This window comes from Megalobrama amblycephala, linkage group LG9 (genome assembly GCF_018812025.1).
Source record: "Megalobrama amblycephala isolate DHTTF-2021 linkage group LG9, ASM1881202v1, whole genome shotgun sequence".
NCBI classification, from domain to species: Eukaryota; Metazoa; Chordata; class Actinopteri; order Cypriniformes; family Xenocyprididae; genus Megalobrama; species Megalobrama amblycephala.
This window is the reverse complement of record NC_063052.1, coordinates 13,366,868-13,388,052: the sequence shown is the minus strand read 5'-3', so window position 1 is coordinate 13,388,052 and position 21,185 is coordinate 13,366,868. Positions and strand designations below refer to the sequence as shown.

General features: G+C 37.7%; 2 protein-coding genes across 8 annotated transcripts; one reads left to right on the top strand and one right to left on the bottom strand.

Annotated features, from left to right (window-relative positions):
- Positions 1–6,330: 6,330 nt before the first annotated feature.
- cd164l2 (CD164 sialomucin-like 2) lies at positions 6,331–16,854 on the bottom strand. 5 transcript variants are annotated; one of them, XM_048201744.1, is made up of 7 exons: positions 16,580–16,847; positions 11,414–11,531; positions 10,607–10,714; positions 7,539–7,616; positions 7,419–7,451; positions 7,178–7,319; positions 6,331–7,046 (listed from the first exon to the last, which is right to left on the bottom strand). In XM_048201744.1, the coding sequence occupies exons 2-7, from the start codon at positions 11,487–11,489 to the stop codon at positions 7,031–7,033; spliced, it is 453 nt and encodes a 150-aa protein (XP_048057701.1). In that variant the 5' UTR covers positions 11,490–11,531; positions 16,580–16,847; the 3' UTR covers positions 6,331–7,030. The 5 variants fall into 5 exon arrangements, with proteins under 5 accessions (XP_048057701.1, XP_048057699.1, XP_048057698.1 ...); XM_048201742.1 differs by lacking the exon at positions 11,414–11,531 and having other exon boundaries at positions 7,419–7,448; positions 16,580–16,854; XM_048201741.1 differs by lacking the exon at positions 11,414–11,531 and having other exon boundaries at positions 16,580–16,849.
- Positions 10,612–20,114, top strand: gpr3 (G protein-coupled receptor 3). Of its 3 annotated transcripts, none has more exons than XM_048201738.1 (3): positions 10,612–10,741; positions 16,864–17,226; positions 18,516–20,114. In XM_048201738.1, exon 3 carries the CDS (start codon positions 18,518–18,520, stop codon positions 19,496–19,498), a length of 981 nt encoding a protein of 326 aa, XP_048057695.1. In that variant the 5' UTR covers positions 10,612–10,741; positions 16,864–17,226; positions 18,516–18,517; the 3' UTR covers positions 19,499–20,114. The 3 variants fall into 3 exon arrangements, with proteins under 3 accessions (XP_048057695.1, XP_048057697.1, XP_048057696.1); XM_048201739.1 differs by having other exon boundaries at positions 10,625–10,741; positions 16,912–17,226; XM_048201740.1 differs by lacking the exon at positions 16,864–17,226 and having other exon boundaries at positions 10,618–10,741.
- Positions 20,115–21,185: the final 1,071 nt, after the last annotated feature.

Here is a 21,185-nt window from a genome sequence, read left to right as displayed (position 1 = left end):
TGCCCCTTTAAGGCTGAGAAGTGATAAACTATCCAAAATTTCTGAGTTGTCTCTCTGAAGGCCGGCGTGAACTTCTCAGCCTTGGCAGAGCAGATTAAAGAAATGAATTACTGCTACTGTAATAACCACTGTTTGGCTTAAGTACAAGAATCTCCTAAATTAGCATTTCTTTCGTCTGTTTCGGAGGCCCGTATACCACTTCCCTCTTTTTCTATTCTTAACACAGATGTTTCACCAGGCGGAAATGGAAAACAGGTCGCTGACACACAGATGTGGAAACAAACAGATGATGCAGCTCACTTGTTGTGGAGGGGGGTGAACTTAACAAGTGCATTTATTCATGCCTTGTTTAATCTGAGAGGTGACCTGAGGGTGAATCAAGGAAGGGAGAAATGGGAGGGGGAAAAAAATCAATTTTTTTAGCTACTCTCTCAAGTTTATCAGCTTGATTCATTGCTTCATGCTACATTAATGAGGAGAATGTTTCTGAAGTCTGTGAAGGTTGTTCTCTGTCTTATCTCTATGTTTTGATTCACTCCTTTCCAGCTGGTGGAGGTCTGTCCCGATGACAGCCAACCCTGAATGGGAAAGATACTTTGTTCTTGTTTTGGCCTATGAGAGGAGAAACAGAAACTGATTGCAAGATATTTTATATGTGACAAACAAGAAAATTATTCCCTGGCACAACTGAGCACTTTAACTGCAGACCAGTTTTGAGCATGATTTTGAGGATGGTGGTGTTGGTGAACACTGAAACTGCTTTTACTCCATCTCATGTGTGGTGTTAGTTGTGAATTTGATTGCATGCTTTTGATTTGGGTGGCAGGATTTGTTGAACTTTGTGGTGAATCATCAGGAAGTGTTGTGGTCTACAAAGAATGCAGTATGACTTGTTGACTTCAAAGGAAATTTGGCTGAAGTTATCGAACATGTTTTCCTCCATCCTCTCCCATTTCACCAAAACCAGAATTTACAGAACAAGTTTAGCATATTAATGGCTAGATACTGACTCTTTCCATTCAAAAGTCAAAAGTAAAGCCTCATCACGCCACAGATTATTTGTCCAAAAATGCCATGTGTAAAACAGCACATTTGAAGAAATTGCCTGATAATTCTTGTTTTTATTCTCTGATTATATATTTTTTTGTGTGTTAATAGTTTAACATATGGTCTCCTGTTTCTTTAAGAACAGACACAGATGCCCTGTGTGTCCTTGAATGTTATCTGAGTGAGATATTAAACAGAGTAACTCCTCACTTTTGTAAGTCGCTTTGGGTAAGAGTGTCTTCTCAGTGCCTGGTGTATCTTTATTTAATTTTATTTATTTATTTATTTATTTATAATCTTTCTCATTATATTCATTGTATATCACATATTCGCTTCTCCATGCATGGCACACTGATATGGTTATGTTGTATGTCCATATGTATCGTATATCAAGAGTTTTTATGAATATTTATCCTGTTTACTTGAGAATACAGTCCGGTTCACCAACCTAGAAATGATGTTTTATTAAAGGGATAGTTCACCCAAAAATGAAAATTCTGTCAATTACTCACTTTCAAGTTTTTCCAAACCTGTATGAATTTCTTTCTTCTGCTGAACACACACAGATATTTTGAAGAATCGTGGTAATCAAACAGTTGACGGGCCCTATGGACTTTGCATAATATTTTTCCCTCTCATTCAAGGTTGCACGGCCTTTAAAATGTTTGGGGTTTTTTATGCATTTTATAAGACTTCTTACATTCTGCAGATCTTTTGCTTGTACTATTTTATGCTTATTTTTTCTATATTATCATACTTATCACACATATTATCAGACATATAACCACTACTTTAATTACAAACCTGATTCCAAAAAAGTGAATAAAAAAGGAATACAATCATTTACAAATCTCATAAACTTATATTTTATTCACAATAGAATATAGATAACATATCAAATGTTGAAATGTTTGAAATGTCATGCTAAATATTGGCTCATTTTGGATTTCATGAGAGCTACACATTCCAAAAAAGTTGGGACAGGTAGCAATAAGAGGCCGGAAAAGTTAAATGCACATATAAGGAACCGCTGGAGGACCAATTTGCAACTTATTAGGTCAATTGGCAACATGATTGGGTATAAAAAGAGCCTCTCAGAGTGGCAGTGTCTCTCAGAAGTCAAGATGGGCAGAGGATCACCAATTCCCCCAATGCTGCGGCCAAAAATAGTGGAGCAATATCAGAAAGGAGTTTCTCAGAGAAAAACTGCAAAGAGTTTGAAGTTATCATCATCTACAGTGCATAATATCATCCAAAGATTCAGAGAATCTGGAACAATCTCTGTGCGTAAGGGTCAAGGCCGGAAAACCATACTGGATGCCCGTGATCTTCGGGCCCTTAGACGGCACTGCATCACATACAGGAATGCTACTGTAATGGAAATCAGAACATGGGCTCAGGAATACTTCCAGAAAACATTGTCGGTGAACGCAATCCACCGTGCCATTCGCCGTTGCCGGCTAAAACTCTATAGGTCAAAAAAGAAGCCATATCTAAACATGATCCAGGCGTTTTCTCTGGGCCAAGGCTCATTTAAAATGGACTGTGGCAAAGTGGAAAACTGTTCTGTGGTCAGACGAATCAAAATTTGAAGTTCTTTTTGGAAAACTGGGACGCCATGTCATCCAGGACTAAAGAGGACAAGGACAACCCAAGTTGTTATCAGCGCTCAGTTCAGAAGCCTGCATCTCTGATGGTATGGGGTTGCATGAGTGCGTGTGGCATGGGCAGCTTACACATCTGGAAAGGCACCATCAATGCTGAAAGGTATATCCAAGTTCTAGAACAACATATGCTCCCATCCAGACGTCGTCTCTTTCAGGGAAGACCTTGCATTTTCCAACATGACAATGCCAGACCACATACTGCATCAATTACAACATCATGGCTGCGTAGAAGAAGAATCCGGGTACTGAAATGGCCAGCCTGCAGTCCAGATCTTTCACCCATAGAAAACATTTGGCGCATCATAAAGAGGAAGATGCGACAAAGAAGACCTAAGACAGTTGAGCAACTAGAAGCCTGTATTAGACAAGAATGGGACAACATTCCTATTCCTAAACTTGAGCAACTTGTCTCCTCAGTCTCCAGACGTTTGCAGACTGTTATAAAAAGAAGAGGGGATGCCACACAGTGGTAAACATGGCCTTGTCCCAACTTTTTTGAGATGTGTTGATGCCATGAAATTTAAAATCAACTTATTTTCCCCTTAAAATGATACATTTTCTCAGTTTAAACATTTGATATGTCATCTATGTTGTATTCTGAATTTGAAACTTCCACATCATTGCATTCTGTTTTTATTCACAATTTGTACAGTGTCCCAACTTTTTTGGAATCGGGTTTATATTACATTTATGCATTCAGCAGACACTTCTATCCAAAGCAACTTATTTTAAACATTGTTGGATTTTGGCATGATTCACAGAGTTGATGTTGAATCATTGCAAAGGACAACAGTCAGAGAGAATGTGTTTGCCAATTAATAGCAGTAGTACAGAGCAGATGTCTGCATCCCCCTCGTCTCTCGTCTAGACACACACCAGTTCTCACACCTCCACCCCCTCACTGAGAGAGCAAAAACAAGAGACATCGGCATATCTGAAAGATAAATGATGCAGTGAGAGATGAAAAATTGTTAATTTTTCTTAATAAAGAATAAATGAATAACAAATGGAGAATAACTTTGAGCATGTAAGTAAATAATAATCAAACTTTAATAATTGAGTACAATGTTGAAATGAAATAAAATTTAGGTCTAAAAATTCAGTCTAAGTCTGAGATCTGAGTATAATAATCTTTGCGAAGAGAGCAAGAGAGAGAGAAAGAAGACAGCAGAAGTGAATAACGGAACAAGAGCAACGTACATCCTCCCAAACTTGTGTTTATGTCAGACAAGAAAAGGTCAAATAGTCTTATCCATGATGTCATACACTGGTGTAACAGCTAGGTCGGTGTGACCGGTCAAATGCTACAGCTGCAAAGACAGACAAAAAAAGATGTGAGACGAACGTGTGGTTTTGACGCCTTCAGATCAAAGACAGCAAAGCGAGCGCTTTCAAATATCATATCGTGCATCTTACACACTGTTTCTGAAAAAGTACAATATCTTGAACTACCAATTCTAAAAAACATCAGTCGCTGGAATGCGTGCAATATCTAACAAAAACACCAGTAACTAAGATATATCTCTTAACATATGTGAACATGTGAGTATAAATGAGTAACTAAATATTTGAATATGATGGCTGATATATGAATATATGATTATATGAACTAATAAAAAGGAAAAATCATAGATGAATAATATGGATAAAACTGGATACATTTACTGTTTGGATAAACCGATAAGAGAAAGTAAAACAGAAGCTAATACAAATTTGGTTGAAAATGAACAAAGAAGTTGTATTCTTGTTAACCCCCCTTTTCTTACCAAAAGGGCCATTTTGAATTCCTAAAGCCACTGAGGTGCTGATAATGATCTAGACCAAGACATCGGGGGGGTTGCTGCTGTCACACCTTTAGTATGGTAATGGGCAGCTGTGATCTGCTGATTAGCCAGTTTGAATGTCTCAGATTTGTTTTTAGTCACATGGTCAAGGAAAGGATAAAATAAGATTGTAACTGATTTTTTTTCTTGGGCTCTGCTTTTAGATTTCTGCCTGAGCTCCCTGGACAATGGGTTAATATCCATGATACATCAGACTCCTCAAATCCTCAATGGCATCTTTCTATTTCTCTCCTACTTTACCTCTCAGGCTGGATATGAAATGAACTGTTCACCTACATCTATTTTCAAGTATAACCATGAGTGTTGGGGGTAATGCATTATGTAATCAGATTACTTTTTCAAGTTACTAGTAAAGTAACACATTACTTTTTCAATTTACAACAAAATATCCAAGTTACATTTTCAAATAAGTAACGCAAATTAATTTTTAACATTTATTGACTGACAGCTCTCCTGTCCCCATGTTGAAGAGAAATAAAGGTCAGAGGTGTTGTGTGCGCTGTATAAATATGATGGTTATTGTAGTTCTAGGCTAAATGTAAACATGCATTTACTCATCTCACTTGCACGAAAACATTCAGTATTCCACAAAAAGAATAAAAACAGTCTTGTTTTTAATGCAGAATGGCAAAAAGGTTTGTTTGAGCTGCTGTTTAACAGGTGTAAAAATGCATCTCCTTCAGCTTGATTCATTTAACTTTCGGTGTGAAAGGGCCTTAACATTTGGCAAAATAAAAAATAAAAAATAATTAAAAAACAAACAAGCAAGCCCAGCCCAGCCCAGGTGAGAAAAAGTAAAGCAAAAGTAATATAACGCATTACTTTTCATAAAAAGTAACTAATTAATGCAATCAGTTACTTTTTTTTTAGGGAGTAACACAATATTGTAATGTAAATATAAAAGTAACTTTTCCCCAACACTGTGAGTCATTACTTTTATTAATCCCTTATGATCACAAATTATGTGCAAACCAGTTATTTTATTTTTATTTATTTTAGTTTTGTTTATATTCTGCATTAACTTTTATTAGTTTTTGTGTTAATTTTAGTAATTCCGTTATGTGCTTGTGTCATATTTTTATTAAATATTTGCTATTTTAGGTTCAATTTATTTTTTTCAGTTTCTGTTTCAGTTTGTTTTATTTCCGATTAATAACTTATTTTAGTTTATTTATAGGCAAGTATTTCAACTAATATTTATATTTTATTTTATTTTATTTCAGCTTAATTTCAATTAACAGAAATATTTTAGTTTTAGTTAATGATAATAACCCTGGTGCAAACTAGTGTTGATGCAATATTAATTGCAATAGCAATGCTCTCTCCCACACTGTAAAACATTTTCAGCTGGTTAAACTTAGAAATGAAAGTTCACCTGCTGCCTTAAAAATGTGAGTTAACTCAACTAAACATAAGTTAACTCAACTTGAAGATAAGCTTTGTTTCAACTCACAAATAGTCAAGACAATGCATAACTTTAAGTTTAAATTTTAACTTAAAATAATGCATTGTCTTGACTATTTTTGAGTTGAAACAAAGCTTATCTTCAAGTTGAGTTAACTCACATTTTTAAGGCGGCAGGTGAACTTACATTTCTAAGTTTAACCAGCTAAATGAATGTGTGTGTATATGGTGAGTGTGTGAAATCTGAAAACTGCTGTGATTTCTGGAAATTCACTATAATATACAGATATAACACATTATACTTTAAGAATATTTCAGGCATTACAGAAAAAAAAAACAATAACATTTTATTAGTATACTATGCTTGAGGGGGTTGTAAAATTGAGGTAGGCTGGTGAAATTTATGGTGAAAGTGTATTAAAGAGAAAATAGCTGATACTGTCAAAAGCACAACATATGTTCTTACTGTAAGTGTTTTATTAATAATGCATCCTGGCTCATTATTATCCTTAATGATATTGAATTCTACTGACACCTACAGGATTAATGCTGTATAACACCCCAGGGTCTAATTACTTTATTGCTTCATTATTCATAAAGGAATAACAAACTCAGTGCTACATGAGTCCAGGTGACTACCTACAAAACATAACATTTAATAAAAAGAAAATACAAGGGCATGCAATTAATCAAAATATGAAACAGAATAGTTCTTTTAGAGCAATATAACAAACCAGAGAGATTTAAATCAACTTAAACAGATAAGAACACACCATCATAAACCCACATTCAAATGTGAATAATCCTCTAATATATTTCTCATATCACTTCTATATTGTTTTCTTTTCACATATCTCTCTTATACACACACAAATATAGTTTTTGTCATTCAAGAACTGGTGATAATTTAACCAAAGCAGTTTAAAGGCAAATAATAACATTTTAGGACCCTCAAAAGAGAAAACAGTGTCTATAGACTTCTCGCCCATGCAACATCTATTCCTTTGAATATCTGCTTCTCTTTATGTTTTGTTTTGTAATTTTCTCTCCCATTCACGACCTCTTTTCTCACTGAGGTTGATCACTGTAAGAGAAGGGAGATAAAACAATTACTGATCTACAGAATGAATCATTCTGCATGTACATGCCCATGTTGAAGGACCAAAATTAATCAAGAAAAAGCTCAGATTTGGTTAATAAATGAATATTGCTCACATAGTTTCATAGGTGCTGTCTTTTGTTTTGAGGAACCGCATGGCAAAAAAAGCCCCAGCTTGCAACACCAACACCAGGATGATTCCCCCAATGAAGCTGGACAGATCAAATGATGCTTGAGAGAACTCGGGGCTCGTGTTATCTGTGTGTGAGAGAGTGTTAGAGTGGCAGAGAATGAAAAAGAGAATTCAGTAAACATCAGAGACGTGAGGATTTATACAGTGAAAATGAAACGCCTCACCTTTGCCACCACCATCAGCAGATCCGCCATCTGCTATAATATACAAAACATACATATCAAACACACTCCTTATATAAAATTTCCATTTGCAAATGTTGTGATTATCAGTTTTTTGCTCACTTTGGCACATGCCGGTCACATTGTAGACAGAGCAGCCTCCAGAGTCTTCAATGTCAGACATGCATCTCGTGTCATTTCCTGAAAATTAAATACATAATACCAAAGCTGCTTTAAGGCAAGCTTTCAAGGTCAGAAATGGAAGTACACAGAGAAGGATGCCAGAGGATGTTTTTTTTTTTTAATGGATGTCAATGGAGGAGAGGCTGAATAAACATTTACAGCATTTCTCATTCATTTCTATGGTACCTGCAAACAGTGATTGACTGTCGCACAACTTCAGTGATGCAAGGCTGTAATGTGATTAGTTATTAAGGCAAACGTGATTCAAGTTGGTCGTTATGTGGACCCTTGTATCTCTTAATAATAAGGCTATCTCTGATAATAGCCGCTTTTCCACTGTTCATTTTCCTCTGGGGCCAGCAGCTCCGCAGTGCTACCCTAAAACACACCCTTAAAGGGAAAGTTCCCCGAAAAATTAAAATTCTCATCATTTACTCACCCTCAAGTTGTATCAAACCTGTATGAATTTTTTTTTCGCTGAACACAAAAGAAGATTTTGAACAATATGGGTAACAAAACAGTTGATGGACCCCATTGACTTCCATAGTATGGAAAAAAATGTGGCCCATCAATTGTTTGGTGACCGACATTCTTCAAAATAGCTTCTTTTGTGTTTATCAGAAGAAAGAAATTCATACAGGTTTGGAAAATCTTAAAGGATTAGTTCACTTTCAAATTTAAAATTTTCCTGATCATTCACTCGCCCCCATGTCATCCAATATGTTCATGTCTTTCTTTCTTCAGTCGAAAAGAAAGCAAGGTTTTTGATGAAAACATTCCAGGATTTTTCTCTATATAGTGGACTTCAATGGACTCCAAACGGTTGAAGGTCAAAATTACAGTTTCATTGCAGATTCAAAGCGTTCTACACGATCCCAGACCAGAAATAAGGGTCTTATCTGGAGAAACCATCACTCATTTTCTAAAAAAAATTAAATAATAATATACGTTTTAACAATAAATGCTCATCTTGAACTAGCTCTCTAGACACTGCTAAGTGCATTACTGCCCTCCACGGGTCAAAGTTTGAACTAATTGTTATATACTTGCACTAGCGTATTGTATATGACAATTTAGTTCAAACTTTGACCTGTGGAGGGCAGTAATACACTTAGCAGTGTCTACACTGCTGGAATTCAAATAGAGAAGAAGAAGAGAGCTAGTTCAAGATGAGCATTTATGGTTAAAACGAATAAAAAAAAAATATATATTTTTTTTAGAAAATGAGCGATGGTTTCTCTAGATAAGACCCTTATTTCTTTCTGGGATCGCTGTAAACTGTAATTTTGACCTTCAACCGTTTGGGCTCCATTGAAGTAAATTATATGGAGAAAAATCCTGGAATGTTTTCATCAAAAACCTTAATTTCTTTTCAACCGAAGAAAGAAAGACATGAACATCTAGGATGACATGGGGGTGAATAAATTATCTGGAAATTTTTTATTTGAAAGTGAACTAATCCTTTAAGGGTGAGTAAATAATGACTTAATTTTCATTTTTGGTGAACTATCCCTTTAACATGCCCCACCATTTCATTATGGGCGTTGCTGACTGAAAGCTAGATCGCAAAATGAACATGGCTATGAAAATGACAAGAAAATGAAGTTGATTTCCATTCACCATCAGGTAGTTGTATAATTTGTGTGCCTATTTGCCTTATTAAACGACGCTCAGGAACGCTTGATTCTGATTGGTCATCTTGCGGTATGGTATCTTTTGATATTTCTTTTCAGGCGCTTAAATCACACATGCGCGATTGTCCGTGAAAAAGTCTGCGTGGACACAAGAATCGGATTAAAAAAATGAATAATAAAAAAAACAAAAACAGTCGACTGAAATAGCATCAGGCGGAAGGGAGCCATCCTTATTTTTAAAGTAAGAGTGGGCGCGGCCATTTTAAACTTGAATGTGCGAGGCTTCCGGTGTCAAACACTTCAGTTACTTTAGCTGTAAAAAAACGTCCGTTATGTTGATTGATATTGCAAACTCATATTTGTTATAATTTTATTTTAATATATTATCGTAATCATAACACACTGCACTTGGTTATTCATCTAGCTTACATCTGCGTTACCTCACGTTACCGCGGTACCTAACGTTACTTGAGAGTAACGTTATGTGATTTCTGAGACGCTGTACATTTTGTAAAATAGCACACACACAGGTAAGATTATATAATAATTCAACTCGAATTAATATGTCCACATATTTTTATTTGCAGAGTAGTCGTGTAAAAAGCAGTACAATGTCATTCAGTCGAAAATAAATTTGCTACACGATACCTCATTTCCACATCCTAAACAACCTGATATCATATTATATTATCAATTGCATATTTGCATGTACTTACTTAACCATATTTTGGGGGCAAATTTGTACCAAGAAGTCAGCTAAATCTCACAAAACTTCCTTTTACGCATATACTCATTAGTAAAAATGGTTTGGACATACAGTAAATAAAGCTGTTTTGGAAAAATTAAGAATGTTTTCCGTTAGTGTTAGGATGTATGTGGCTTAAGGTTAGTTTATAGTACATAGCTGTATAAAAACACTAGAAGTCTATGGAATGTCCCCATTTGAGTAGTTAAGTTGTGTTTGTGTAAAGATGGGCATATACAGCATGTAAACCTAGTTGTATTTTAGATATATGTCTAAATGAGAGAGAGACAGAGACTGTGTTACAGACTTGGTTGCCTTGGCAACAGAGCATGAATAGACTAAAAAATGCTGCTTCTTGTTGAACATCTCTTTCTCTCTTTATGTCTCCCTCACACTTATTTCCAGGAGGGTGGATAATGGTGTTGAATTATTTACTGAGACTGATGTCTGTGTGGACGGCAGCTGTAACGGCCTGCGTTTGAATAATTCACCGGGTTGTTCCTGAGATAGCTCTCCTTGGCTAGGATCGCATGTCCGTCAGTGGGATCCTCTGTATTTGTGTGCATAAACAACAGAGACATTGCACAGGAGAATACATTTAAACTCATATGCTACATGTGTTCTTTTACCGTCATTACAGCTTTGCCAGACGCATCGTGTCAGGTTGAGGGCCGGGTCTCCGCTGATGCAGCCATCACACGAGTCAAACTGAGAACAGTCCCCAATGGCTGAATCATCTGTCAATCCATCAAGAGATAAAAGATGTAAGCTTACATGCTCACATAACACTTCATATGTTAGAAGTTAGAAATGTTATCAATTAAATTAATCACATTCACTCTCAAAAATAAAGGTTTTATTGGCATCTAATGTTCCATAAAGAACCTTTAACATCCATGGAACACAAAAAGGTTCTTTAGATTATTAAAATGTTGTTCACACTAAGAAAAAATGGTTCTTTTTAAAAATTGATCACTGAAAGGTTGTTTGGGGAACCGAAAATGGTTCTTCTATGGCATTACAAACCTTTATTTGTAATAAAGTTGTAAAAAAAAAAAGAGAGGGGGACATGCTAATTTATACAAAATAATCTTAATAATTTTAAGCAAACACTCAAATGCAACTGAACAAAACATACTTTTTTCTGAAAGCTTAGTGTCTAAATTTGCATTTCTCAAAAGTCTGTAATCTCAAAACTACACTGATAAAATTTAACAGAGATTAAAGTGATGTTTTAAAGTTATACTATTTTAAATAATTAATCCTTGTTTATGAGCTATAATCACAAACATGATTAAAATAAAAAAGTTGCAATTGGATATCATGGCTGAGAGACATCAGAGCAATGATCAAAAAAAGGTTTGATTTGCAGAATGTTTCAGGGAAAACTATTTTTAAAGATTTTTCTGCTATCATACACAAACTTGTAAACTTACCTGATTCTTGTGAATTGGTTATAATAACCTGCGTTAGAAGTAGAATCCCACAGAGTGCGGCCAACACACACCTCATCCTCAAAAAATCGACAGTAATTCCACCTATAATAAACACAAACTGTGTGCGCAATGCACAAACTGACTTAAATGATCAATAAAGTGACTTTTTAGTTAATGTATATGAGTGAAGCAATATTTAGCTCTGAATCAGTCTAACTTTCCTAGTCAGACTTACTCAGCTGACCTCAGTAAACTAGCTAAAAGCTGATTCAAGCACTATAGACGCCAACAAGTTGTCACCTGATGAACTGAGAAACACACAAATAACTTTCCCTCACCTCAGAAAGACTAAAACTAAAACCTTAAAGAATAGGAGTCATAAACGCACACGTGCCTGTCAAGCTAACATCCAATCCTAAATGTCTGTGTCCTCCAGACAAAAGGTCGTTGTGAACTGTGAGGAGCATGTGGTTATGTGTGTGTGTGTGAGACTGGAAGGTGTGTAATGTGAGACAGGTAACATGGCAACCAAATGGCAAATGACCATGTCTTGATATCCACACCACTGAAGACATTCTGCCTTTTCACAAGCAGACTGCAGAAATTTGTCACACCTCACCCCAACAGATGCAGGTCCATACTGGTTCTTTTGACCTTCTTTCTGTTAGTCTATCTCTCTGGTGGTCCAGAAAAGGTTTTAGGATACAATTGTTGTGTAAGGTAAAAGGCTGTGGATGCCTATATTTATATATTTAATATAACACACAAACACACACAGAAAAGCACAAATAACAGCCGACAGGAACATCACAATATTTATCACAATATTTCAAAATATAGGTACAAAAATGGCCAAATAGATATTTTCAATAAGATTTAGTTACTTAAATGTATTTTTTGGCCATTTTTGAGTGTATTTCATTCTAATTATATGTGTATATAAATCGTCTGATAAAAGCAATTATTTTCGATATCGGCCAATTGTTTAAAAACAGCCGATGATCAGGGCCGATTAAATCCTGTCAATCAAAAGGGAGTGGAAAAATGTGTCAAACTGCAGCACATACACTGTGTGTGAAGAAAATGTCTCTTGGGTTAAATTCAGGGCAAGTTAGCAGACAACAACCGTTAAAAAAAAATAGCGACCCCTCTATTTTGACCCTATGAATCACCCGGAGTTCAAGCCAGGGTTGCCAGGTCTGCTGTTTTTCTCTACACCAAACATTATTTGTATCGTGCCTCCCATCAAATAATCGCAAGGAGCTTTGTGTTTTGTTACTTTTGATAAGAAACAAACCCTCAGTTTTCAAATTCTTTCAATTTTATCACGAAATTCAAACAATAAATGGCGTTTTGACGCTCTTAAATGTGACGTGACAGATCACTGTAGCGTACGAGGTCTGGTGGCAGCGAGTTTTTACTTCCACATTAATACGAGTTACAGCACGAAAAAACATGCATGAACATCAAAAGGTATGTTGAAAGATACCGACATGTATCACGTCATGTAATCGCTCAATCAGTGTTTTAACCTCGAAAAGACGTCAATAAAACAGCTATCACAACCTTGCATTTACCTCAGGAATGTTGGCCAGTTCACACTTTGTTAGTCAGCTATATAAACACTAGAGAGGAGCTTATTTACTGTTAATTATGAATGTATCTTTGAATACATTTGTAATGAAGACGTGTTTATGAAAACTAGGCTACTTTGTGTGCAGCTGAGTTGAATAGACCTACAAATATTTCAGTTTTTATTAGTGTAATTATTATTATTATCGGAAAATAAATAGCTGAATATAATAGCTCTAATATTATAGTAATGTACCAAATGAGAGGTTCCCTGTATATTTTACAGTTGGGAGAGATTTTTTTTTCCTTAAGAAAATCAAACTATGTGTATCAGCAGATATCATTCTGAATAATCGGTATTGACTGAGAAATTTAGTATCAATGCATATCTATATTTTTTGCCTATTGAAGTACATTTTGGCATTTGAAGGTTCGAAAGAATGGCATGCTTTTTTGCAAAAATAAATTTGGTGTACATTTTAAATATATTTTATCCAGAATGGAAGGACAGTGTCAGAGCAAGCGAGACTGAGACTTTGGCATAGTTATGTAACAAGTTTCCCTTTCTCTATCCCTCAAATCCTCTGCACCCTCGCCATCCTCCAGGATGCTCATTTTTTAATTGTAATGAAAAGTCACAACATCATGAACTGAGCAGAGGAGGTGATGATATAATGAATGTGTATGTGTAGGTGCAGGAGTGCATGCTTACGTAGGAGGAATAGTCACCACTATCATTGCCACATCATTTTACACATCTGGGATCTTTGCTAATCAGGTCAGCATTTGTTTTGACAATAAATTCAGTGCCTACCCACCGTTCAATTAAAACCCACTGAGAATCTCCCTAACCCCCACCATCAAACTCTTTTGTAATGTCTCACGACATACAGACAGATCAATAGGTAGTGCCAAGCTGTGTGAATAGAGAGAGAGTAGGCGTCCTCCTCTAGGGAGGACTAGGTGCAGAGAGATAAAGCCGCGCATGCGCTCTGCAGACATTAGGTAACTGGGAGAAATTCCGCAGTACACCCCCCACCACACGCACGCACAGACTTCCCGCCGAAAAGGAGTAGAAGGGGATACAACGGTAGAATGTTAAATAGTGTCTGTGCTCTTATTTATAAAAGTCATTTGAAAATGATTCTCTCATTGACATGATCTCAGAGAATCAAAAGTAATGAGCTTCTGCTGTATATTTGCTTGGTGGAGACAGATGCATTAGGCCATTGTTTTGTAACAACCTCTATTGTAAAAGCTTCAAACAATAAAACATCAGATTTGTACAGGTTGTCATGGATTGATAAAACAAACACTCAATGGGCTCCCAGCTGGAAATCCTGGAAACTGTTAACTGTGTTTAGGAACATGCAACATGGTGCAGCTGTTGCTTTGATACCTCTTGTTGGTGTAAATTAATGTTTTTAAGTTGATTCAGTGATTTCAAATATTATCTCATTTTTTAGGCTATGTTCATTTCGACAAATTTGTTATTATAATTTTATTTATTTTTTCAGTGTAACTATAGTTTCTAGCAGGTCTAACCTAGTAATTAGCTGGTGTAAACTTGTAGACTAAAGCCCTAAGTATAGTCAAGGGTCAGCGTACAGTGCGCATGACGCGAGTTTCATCATCAGAAGAGTACGCGCGCACTCGTAACCGCAGGTCACACATGCGCATTTAATGTTTTTGCAGTAATTAGTTTATCCACAAGGTGGCAACCGTGCCCTGGGGGGCGTCGATTCACAAGATAGTCAAAGAAAAACTGCAAAAACAGAACAGACTGGAACACATGCAAGCTATATTGACAATGTAGGCCTACATAGACGACAGATTGTGTGAAGAGGTTAGAAAGTACCCTAAAAAGTACTAGCATGAAAGAATACAAAGATGTTTACATGGGTTGTAACTAGTGGCGAGAGATTGCTCAAAACTGTGCATGCGTCGAATGCATGCCGAATCAAATGAAGTATACTTTCCAAGGCTGTGCGTTCGACTAGTGCACGCATAAAAAAACAAAGTATACCCAGGGCCAACAAACCAGCTATAACATATACTCCCGGTTTCACAGACGAGGCTTAAAGGAACACTCCACTTTTTTTGAAAATAGGCTCATTTTTTCTAACTCCCCTAGAGTTAAACAGTTGAGTTTTACCGGTCCATTCAGCCGATCTCCGGGTCTGGCGGTACCACTTTTAGCATAGCTTAGCATAGTTCATTGAATCTGATTAGACCGTTAGCATCTCCCTCAAAAATGACCAAAGAGTTTCGATATTTTTCCTATTTAAAACTTGACTCTTCTGTAGTTACATCGTGTACTAAGACTGACGGAAAATGAAAAGTTGCAATTTCTAGGCCGATATGGCTAGGAACTATACTCTCATTCCGGCGTAATTATCAAGGAACTTTGCTGCCGTGCCATGTGTGCAGCGGGCGCAATGATATTACGCAGCGTCTCTCACAAATGTCTCCATGGTTGCAAGGCACGCTCCCTCTGCAAGCAGCGGGTCACAGGCGCTGCGTAATATCATTGCGCCCGCTGCACACATGGTACGGCAGCAAAGTTCCTTGATTATTACGCCGGAATGAGAGTATAGTTCCTAGCCATAACGGCCTAGAAATTGCAACTTTTCATTTTCCATCGGTCTTAGTACACGATGTAACTACAGAAGAGTCAAGTTTTAAATAGGAAAAATATTGAAACTCTTTGGTCATTTTTGAGCAAAATGCTAACGGTCTAATCAGATTCAATGAACTATGCTAAGCTATGCTAAATGTGGTAGCGCCAGACCCGGAGATCAGCTGAATGGATTCAAAAACGGTAAAACTCAACTGTTTAACTCTGGGAGAGTTGGAAAATGAGCCTATTTTCAAAAAAAGTGGAGTGTTCCTTTAAGCCTAGTCCCAGACTAAAATGCATGTTTGAGCTGTTTTACCTGAAAGCAACGTGTTTTGTCTCAAAATGTACACCAGTAATGTTTACTTCTAAGGCATGTTTATAAAAGCAACTTAAATGTCCTAATTGAACTAAGGCCTAACCCTGGCTCAGTCTGAGCCCTGTCTGTGAACAAGGCCATATTCATTCCACAACAGCTTAAGGTAGCCAACCAACTTAATAAAAACAACATCTAATTTCCATCTTAGACCAGTTAGAAAGCAGCTATAATGTTCCACAACACAGCTACCATTGTTTGACAAATTGTTCAGTAGGGGGTTCAACCCTTATAAGATTCCTCCAGCTGGTGACCACCGGAAGCGCAAGCCCTTTTATGGAGAACAGGAGAGTTCCCCGTATTGTAGCGCGCGCCCACCTGCTTCATTGAAATTCAGAGCCACGCGGGCACTGCGACGCCCACGCGCCGAATCTGCCGGGAAGAGCCATAATCTGCATCATCTGCAGGGAAATTATGTCATAGCTATAACCTTCAGCCATCCGAATAGTAACGTTTAAATAAATTGCAAATTAGACAGGTGTGCGAGCGCGCGTACGTTCCTCTTTTGCAACATGATCCATTTAGTCACTTACAAGGTTATAGATGAACACATGGGAGTTTGTGTTAGTGATTTTGTCAAAGTAATAACCGTGCCACGTACCCAAATAGTGCGGCACAACTGACGTCATCATCAACGAAGCAAGCCAGTTCTTCAGCACCATGGACAGCAGTGACTCACTCTCGCTCGTGCGCACACAGACGCGCGCGCGCGCGCGCGTGCAAAGCACACGCTTGATTAGTATTGTGTGTGTTGTGTTGTGTTGTGTTGTGTTGTGTTGTGTTAGTAACATTTATCAGAGATTTTTCAGTAAAGGCCCTGACTGTGTCTTTTGCTCTTTAACAAGGCCAATTGATTACACTTTGTCCTCTCTCCCGCCGTCGCAGTGGGCGGGGTGAAAGAATGCGGTATTTTTATGAATGAAATTACGACAGAGGCTGGTGTTCCTGCGAGTCCCCTGATTGGTCGACCGGGGCAGAATCGCCCCTCATCATCGTAACTGACGTCATAGGGGAATCGGTGAGGGTATAGCTCGCAGCCCACCGGAGCTGAGTGTTATACAGAAGCGCTCGAAAGACTGAACACAGCGGAGCTACTGAGGAACCTCGCTTTGCAAGATATCTTTTGCACAAGATCTGGATTTGGACCCCGTTATTCACCGGAGCTCAGATTTCTGCGCGCGCTCTAAAGGACCTCCAGCTGGATGGTGGCGTGAAGAACAGTCCGCTTTGCAATCTTCTAACGCTTCCGTGAGTCTTCTTTATGCATCTTTATCTGCTTCAAGTTGACTAGAAGCCTGGCTGTGTTGTCAGAAATGCGCAGGGAGAATATTTAAGGCATTACGGGATGGCATTGGTGCTTCATGTATATCTTACATAACAGTGAATGTTATACCAGTCTGCCTGAACTTCAAAACGGTGATTCCCATGCAGGTGCACGTGTCAGGGGATATATGGAAATATTTCATTTGCTTAAACCTACAAACCCTACTGAAATGATGTAATAATTGTCAGCTTGTTTGGATTGTTATTAATGATAATGTAATGTGCATAAAACTATAGGCTGTACACTGTCATGTGAGTTAAAAGAAAAATATATAGTATAGTATAGTATGTGAGATTTACTTATGGGGCTGCAGGGTTATAAAACAAAGAGGCTGGAAACATTGCTTTAAAATAGATTGATAGATGAAATTAATAAGTGGAAAATTGGGCACATGTTGGCCTCAGTTCAAAATAGCCTTTCCATGAACTATGGCTAAAGAACATAAATATAAATAAATAACACATATATATATATATATATATATATATATATATATATATATATATGCATGTACTGTACCCAATATACAGATGTGAATATTAAATATTAATATTTTATTATATTAATATAGGAATTGACAAATCATTTAATATAATATAGTTGGCATCAAAGATATTTAGAATTTTAGGGGGGGGGGAATACCATTTTTATCAAATTTGACAATAATAATAAATGTTTTTGAACAGCAAATCAGCATATTAGAATGATTTCTGAAGGATCATGTGACACTGAAGACTGGAGTAATGATGCTGAAAATTCAGCTTTGATCACAGGAATAAATTACAGTTTAAAATATATTCAAATAAAAAACAGTTATTTTAAATTGTAATAATATTTCACAATATTACTGATTTTACTGTATTTTTAATCAAATAATTGCAGCCTTGGTGAGCATAAAAATCTAGTTTGTAGTAATAGTGTATTTATATTAGATTATATTATGTATACATGTTTTTAATGCAGAATGTGTACATATATTATAATTAAATATAATTTTTAAAAATTAAAAATGTTTTCAATTCGCTTTTGCCCTTGCTAACATCTCCAGCAGTACTTGTAGTGTTGTGTCAGCTTGAATAAGATGTTAACTGCTGATCATCTTACTCTGCATGTCATCATGAGGTCAGACGTTAGTGTGGAGTGCAGAAGCTGTAGTGCTGACAGTCACCCTGCTGTGGATTGCGTGACTAAGCCTTCTTTCCCTCCCTCACAGAAATGGCCCTGAACAACTCTGAAGTGGGCTTAGAAGTCATCTTGGCGATGGACCAACTGCTGGAGCTCACCTCGTCCCATGTGACCCCTAAACCCCTGGAGTCCACACTGATGACCCCATGGGACGTCGCCCTGTGCGTATCAGGAATCTTGATCTGCTGTGAGAATGCGATCGTGGTGGCCACCATCTTCTCCTCGTCGTCTCTGAGGGCACCTATGTTCCTGCTAATCGGCAGCCTGGCCTGGGCGGACTTCCTGGCAGGGGTGGGGCTCCTTTTGCACTTCCTGTCTCGGCGATGCGTGTACTCGGAAGCGCTAGAGCTGGGCAGTGTGGGTCTGTTGGTGAGCGCGCTCTGCGCGTCCGTGTTCTCTCTATTGGGCATCACCCTGGACCGCTTCCTCTCGCTGCATCGTGCGCTGACCTACGGGTCCCACCGCACGCACGCGCAAACGCTCTGCGCTCTGGCCGTCGGCTGGACTATTGCGGGTCTTCAGGGCGCACTCCCTGCCTTGGGCTGGAACTGCTTGCACGACGTAGAATCCTGCAGCGTGCTTCGCCCTTTGACCCGAGTGCACCTCGCGACCCTGTGCGGCGGCTTTCTGCTGACCTTGGCTTTGATGCTACAGCTGAACGCCCGCATCTGCAGCGTCGTACTTCGGCACTCGCACCAAATCGCCCTCCAGAGGCACACGCTTCCTTCCGCTCGCACGCACACGCGTCGTCGGGTTCACACCCTCGCCCTCATCCTCGCCACGTTCGCCAGCTGCTGGATGCCCTTCGCCTTGTATGGTCTTCTGGCCGACGGATCGTCGCCGGCTCTGTATACTTACGCCACATTGGTTCCGGTCACAGGAAACTCTCTGCTGAACCCTCTGATCTACGCCTACAGAAACACACACATACAGAGAGTGTTGCGACAGGCCTGCTGCTGTTGTCTACCAAACACACCCAGTAAAAACACACACACTCCCAGTGATGTCTGACATCGTGTGCTGAACACTTCACAAGATTCTATGGTGCCATTAAAGATTGTGTTTCACATTTTATGTCTGTTCCTGTTTGGGAACGCCACTGTGCCAGTTGCCAAATCTCCTGTCTGAAAAGTTACCATGACCACTGTCAGTGACCTGATCTACTCTGCATTGTTTTGTTTAACTCTAAAAAGGGTTTATGTAGCAGTATGTGTCCTTTTTTTTTACGTTATATTGAGAAAACTGCCACTGTATCCTTTTAGCTAGTTGCCAACTAAAGGGGTCCAAGCAGAAGCTCTCCTGTTCGCTTTAATGTCTCAGATTTGTGCCTCATTTTATGTCCTCTGAAGTTCAGAGTTACTGATGGAATCAAAATCATTTGCACTTTATGACAATGACTTGACTTTTAAGCTGAAACTTGTTTGAATTCCGTTCGTTTTTACCAATCAATCAAATGATTTGCCATTTGTTATTCTGGCTGCTGTTTTTTATACTTCATAAATGTCATGTTTGCACTTACAATGTATTAATGTTGCACAAAATGTCCAAATGTATGAGTGAATGTTTTATTGTTGAAATGAGATGTTTTATGGAAAATGTTTATAAATAATAAATTGTAACGTTTGTACATTTTCTGTTGTATTTTTTATATCAGAAGTGTGAAGTATTGAAATATTAATCCAAAGAATCAGGGTTATTATAGCTGACTAAAATCATAAAAAAAAGTTTGCTACTTGAAATTAAATATTAAATAAACATAATTGATTTCATCGCGTTGCAAGGTTGCAAACATTTCTTATTTAATTTAGTTTAACTTGATAAAATAAATCTGAACTAAAAACTATATAGGCTACATAAAAAAACGAATAAAAATGCTAAAACAACAACATTTCTAAATCTTTAATATTACACATTACACAGGCGCAATGTGTAAATTTTAGGAGGATCTATTGGCTGAAATGCAATATAATATACATAACTTTGTTTTCAGTGGTGTATAAAGACCGTACATAATGAACCGTTATGTTTTTATAACCTTAGAATGAGCCGTTTCTGTCTGCATACACGGCGGGTCCCCTTACATGTTGTCGCCATTTTGCGCAGGCATGTTTCTACAGTAGCCCTAAATGGACAAACTGCCACTGTAGATTCTCTATATTGCAATTCGCAACCTCACCACTAGATGCTGCTAAAATTTACACACTGCACCTTTAAAACAGAAAATATAAAAATAAAAACTAATTCTACATATTAATAAAAACTAGTCTCAGTGATACTAAAAGAACACTGATAAGAATATCTAGAATTACCTAGTGTCTAATTTATTGTGCATCAGATATTTTTACTAAATGCAAACTAAATGTGCTGTTGATACTGAGTAGGACACATAAGGCCAGTTCACACCAAGAAAGACATAGACACAATATACAATATGGTGCAATAAACCTAAATAAATAAACTAACGTTAAACAAAGGGCGCAGTTTGCACTATCAACTCCACCTTGATTGTCTCGTTAAGATGACGCAGAAGTGCGTTCCAAAAAAAGAGTTTTTTTGACCCTTTTTTTTCATCCTTTCGAAGCTCTCACTCCGGAGGGTAAACCCTTTGAGGGGATTAGGGCATAGGGATGAGCCCTTCTGAATGGAACGCAGTGCAAATCCTTCAGTCCGAAGGGCCAGTTTTGATCACTTCGGTTTG